Raw genomic sequence first — 4,322 nt, 5'->3', positions numbered from 1 at the left:
GGACCCTATTAGAGTGGGTTGTTAACGGACCTGTGAAGGGCAATAGTGGTTGTTGTCAGAGAACCTGCTCGACAATATATACCAATAGGATATCAATCGTCAGACAGGAAGAGCTGTTTGTCTCCCAGTACAATCAGAATTTCAATGAAAGATTACTGGAGGAGAAGCAGGAATGTCATTACTGCATGGAATTACCCGTCACAGTGGATGACAACACAATTCCAAACAACAGGGACATCACCATAGCAGAATCTGCCATTATTTGCTTCAGTCAGCAAGCATCATTCAAGGAAGGAAGCTGTTCATTGGAAAGTGGAGCACCTGGTGTAAGGCAAACCAGTAATATCTCCGGATTGGATCCTGTGTTGACATATGATTTGGTAAAAGTGGGTGGAAGACTCAGTCGTGCAGCTTTACCCGAAGACCTGAAGCATGCTGCAATACCTTTTATTTTTAAGACTCCTTTTTTAATGAATGTAATTGTGCATACTTTCCCCAATTAGGGGCCGGTGTGTAGGAGCCATTCATGATATTTGTGTACAACACTCTACTGGGAGCCAATCTCAGGTTGGACACAGGTGGCAGTGTGTATTATTGTGACAGGGAGTCTTGAGGGGGGCACAGGTGCAATTGACACGGGGTAATGATGCATGGGTGACAGGGAGATTGCACGATTTTTACCGCTACCAAGATGCGCAGCAAGATCACGATCCAAATGTTGATGCAGTTGTTTTATGAAGTATAAAACTAATAAACGGGAACTTCACCCAAAGAAAACAAAAAGACTTGGAATCTCTGTGAGTGAGGAACAGGATCTTCTCCGTTCAGAGTTTATATTTTAAAAAAACATTCACTAAGACAACAGAGTCTGACCTGAGAGTGTTTTTATTTTTCACTCCACTTTGATTATCTGGTTGAACCTGTTAGATGGAATTGTGACTATTTAAAGTTATTGTGAAAGTGATTTCGTGATTCTTTTTCCAAATTGATTACTATATCAGTTTTTACAAACCAAATAATGCACAATTTCATGTAAAAAAGGTTTTATTTTGAGAATTACAGTTTACAATGCCATTTTACAATGTATTTCTTCATACGTTTTTTTTTTTTTATATGTCTACGAGGGAACTTCCTTCTTGCGTCATCAGCTTTACCTCCACTGCTCCTGTTGCCTTAAACCCCCCAAACAGCTAAAAGTAATATTGCAATCATAAGGTAAAGGATATTCCATCAATGTTGTCAATAAAACCCAAAACAGCGAACACATTTATTAAGTTGTATGCAAGGACTTTTTATTTTTTCTTGCATTGGATACAAGCTATTTTGACAGTATATTATGATTTTACAGAATATGTCCAAGCTGGAGTAGATGATTGTCGTCACACACATCATTGTTCTTTAACTTCCTCTTCCTCCTCGTCCCCTAAAACAAAACAAAATGTATAGTTAGTTTATAATCCCCACGCACATATAGACAAATCAATAAATAATAAAATAATACCATATAATACCCTGCTATTAAAAACATTTATTAGGAATGGTATGGGCGTTAATAATCTAATGTCAGTCATTTAGTGCTCACACTTCATGTGAGCAAACAACTTCTAATGGGACTCACAGCATTACGAAGCCGACAGAGAGGAGACAATGACTGAAACGGCACATGAAGCACATTCCTCATCTTTAAGTATCTTTATTATACGTATCTGTCTTTGTTCCTCTTTTTAACAACTTACCCGAAGAGTCAAATTCTTCAATTAGATCCATCCTTGGAATCTTTTCCAAAATCTCTTTGGCCAAGTCGACAGAGTCTGAGCCGTGGTACCGCACCATCAGGTCCACGGTTTTCCTCCTGTCTGCGTTCTCCAGGGGACAGGCTGGGATTGCTCGGAAGTCTTCCGGGCTTGGAGGGTCCCGCAGGTACCACTTGAACGATGTGAAGTCATCATCTTCGAGCATGTCAAAGATCCTGAGGAGGTCCCCCTTGATTACATCCATCTGTCCTTTTTAAAGACACCTGAATAAAAAAAAAAAAATAAAAGCAGTGTGTTTTACAGATGGAGTTATATCAGTTCATTGGTTTTGATACACAATTAAAAATAATTCTTTCCAAGCACCTCTGATGAAGTCAGCGTCCTCTTCGTGGACACAAGGTATATTTGAGAAGTGCAAAGGCGGTTCACAGCTTCACCTCCAACAGTAACGCCCTGTCATTTGCATTTATCAAACAACATGAATTCATAATCAAATATTTGTGAAGCAGGAAGTACATGGAACCCAATCCAGGACAAACGATTTGATTTTTTGAGAAAGAAAATTGAACCTGAAAGTTTGAGTTTGGAACATAGGGAAATACAACAATGTATTCAAAATAAAAATAAATGAATGTACAGAGTTTGGGCTCAAAAATATTTTTGAATTGAATATGTATTTCCATTCTTATTCTTCACTTACACAAATATTTTATATTTAGGTTCTATATTTTATATTTTTCAGTTGGAGATTTTTAGATTCAAATCTTATTTTCACTTATAGATGGTATTCTTTCGTGCCATAATGTCTCTTGGTTGTTTGAGATTAAACACTCTCAACGTGCATCGCTTTTGGGGCACATCACCATTTTTAAGCTTGTTTAGAATTAGAAATATGAAGCAGTTTAACAGCAGCTTCTCTCTACCGGTTCACACAGGAGGCATCTTGTATTCCAGCGTTAAACATTCACACGTTCACAACCATCAACCGATGTCATTCAACCAATCGCAGCTGCACTTACTGAGCTTGTAGACTTGAACTTCCTCAGTGTGCAGCTCTCTTCTGTCCTCAGCAGGTCGGCGTAGAAAAGGAGGTTCCTTGCTTCACTTCAGCTTCCATCAGACGGAGTGAAGCGTTGCAGCTTGTTAAAGCGTTTTATACTTCATCAGAGAGGGTGTGTCCTCACGTCACCATCAGAGTATGCAGTATGAGCTGCGTTCGCAGGGTCAAAGGTCCTCGTGAACAAAATCCTCTTCACTGCTCAAACAAGAGTGTTTCAGGATCAAAACCAGCATCTGTGGAACAATCCTTTCACCTTGTAAAGCATGTGTGGCCCGCCGAATGACTTTGCAATTGTGAGAATACATAAATTGCATTTCTATAAAAGTAGCTGCTATTCCTAAAAAGTCAACTAGCAGAAAACTGGGCAGTGCTAATTAGTGACACATTTTATTTCATTCAAAACCGACCCTGACTGACTCCAATCAGTGCAAGTAATGACGACCAAGAATGTGTGTCTCGTTGTGTTTTTTTTTACATCAATTCGTTTTTCGCTCCCGGTATGCAGCGCTGTTGTTTTCCGTTTGGTTACCACTACTCAGAATATAACGGATTCCATCATCATTAATGATTAGCCATTTAATAAAAAATACTTTTTAACAGTTCACGTAATCCCCCTGTGTTGCTTCTCTGTCGTCTCCTCCTCGTCTCGCTTATCGAGCGTTTTATGACGTGTGTAACAGCGCCCCTCTAAATGTTACGTGGTGAATGAGCGTTGAGAACATGGTACTTCACTCTGTGGTCTCAGACAAGCTGAGTTTGCCTCCCTTGATAAAAGACAAAGAATGATTAACCATGTGTGTTGATTTTGATCAGAGTATAGTGCTTATTGTGTCTTGCTTGCTTTGATTAAGCAGCAAGTGAGTCCACTGAAGTTGTTTATGTGAGGGGCCGGGGCGGTCTGAATACATGTCAGGTGTGCTGGTTATAGCCGCTGGTACTGGGTTGTTGTCTTGCCGTATAATGAAGTTACATTTATTATTATATATATAAACAATAGGGAAAAGTGAAAAGCATTTGTCTCACATAGAGCGCACAAGTCGTGTTTGACATGGACATAAAACTTAATGGCTTCTGATTGAGTGTGTGAATGAATTTGCATCTTTCCCATATCAAATGTGTGCTGTGCTTTAAGTAGCTGGTTCTGTTTTGTTTTTGGGGGGGTTGCATAAATTAATAAGATGAGTGAGTGTGCGAGAGAGAGAGAGAGAGAGAGCCTCGGTGCTCAAGGTGTCGGTTAGATAACAAGCAATTTTCTGTCACCCATTTCCAGCGTAGAGGTTGTGTCTCACTTGGCTTCCTCGGAAATTTTCCCCACCCCACGGCCACTGCTAAAAGATATTTTACAGATGTTATTGATCTTGGGCTATTCTCTGCTTACCGCATGCCGCTACCAGTCAACGTTTCTACTTCTGCATTCCTGGTCTAACGTGACTACTAAGGGACACACCCTGTGTCAGGGGTGCGGGTGGAAGGCAGGACTCAAATGCAGACTTCTCCGAAACAAAAGA

At 40.1% G+C, this 4,322-nt stretch overlaps 1 protein-coding gene across 3 annotated transcripts; it reads right to left on the bottom strand.

Annotated features, from left to right (window-relative positions):
* Nucleotides 1-1,026: 1,026 nt before the first annotated feature.
* LOC144389380 (NACHT, LRR and PYD domains-containing protein 3-like) lies at nucleotides 1,027-3,009 on the bottom strand. 3 transcript variants are annotated; one of them, XM_078093306.1, is made up of 4 exons: nucleotides 2,774-3,009; nucleotides 2,118-2,207; nucleotides 1,737-2,017; nucleotides 1,027-1,423 (listed from the first exon to the last, which is right to left on the bottom strand). In XM_078093306.1, the coding sequence occupies exons 3-4, from the start codon at nucleotides 1,996-1,998 to the stop codon at nucleotides 1,389-1,391; spliced, it is 297 nt and encodes a 98-aa protein (XP_077949432.1). In that variant the 5' UTR covers nucleotides 1,999-2,017; nucleotides 2,118-2,207; nucleotides 2,774-3,009; the 3' UTR covers nucleotides 1,027-1,388. The 3 variants fall into 3 exon arrangements, with proteins under 3 accessions (XP_077949432.1, XP_077949433.1, XP_077949434.1); XM_078093307.1 differs by lacking the exon at nucleotides 2,118-2,207 and having other exon boundaries at nucleotides 2,774-2,944; XM_078093308.1 differs by having other exon boundaries at nucleotides 1,737-2,207; nucleotides 2,774-2,929.
* Nucleotides 3,010-4,322: the final 1,313 nt, after the last annotated feature.

Source organism: Gasterosteus aculeatus, chromosome 18 (assembly GCF_964276395.1).
Source record: "Gasterosteus aculeatus chromosome 18, fGasAcu3.hap1.1, whole genome shotgun sequence".
Classification (NCBI taxonomy): Eukaryota; Metazoa; Chordata; class Actinopteri; order Perciformes; family Gasterosteidae; genus Gasterosteus; species Gasterosteus aculeatus.
This window is presented reverse-complemented; position numbering and strand designations above follow the sequence as displayed.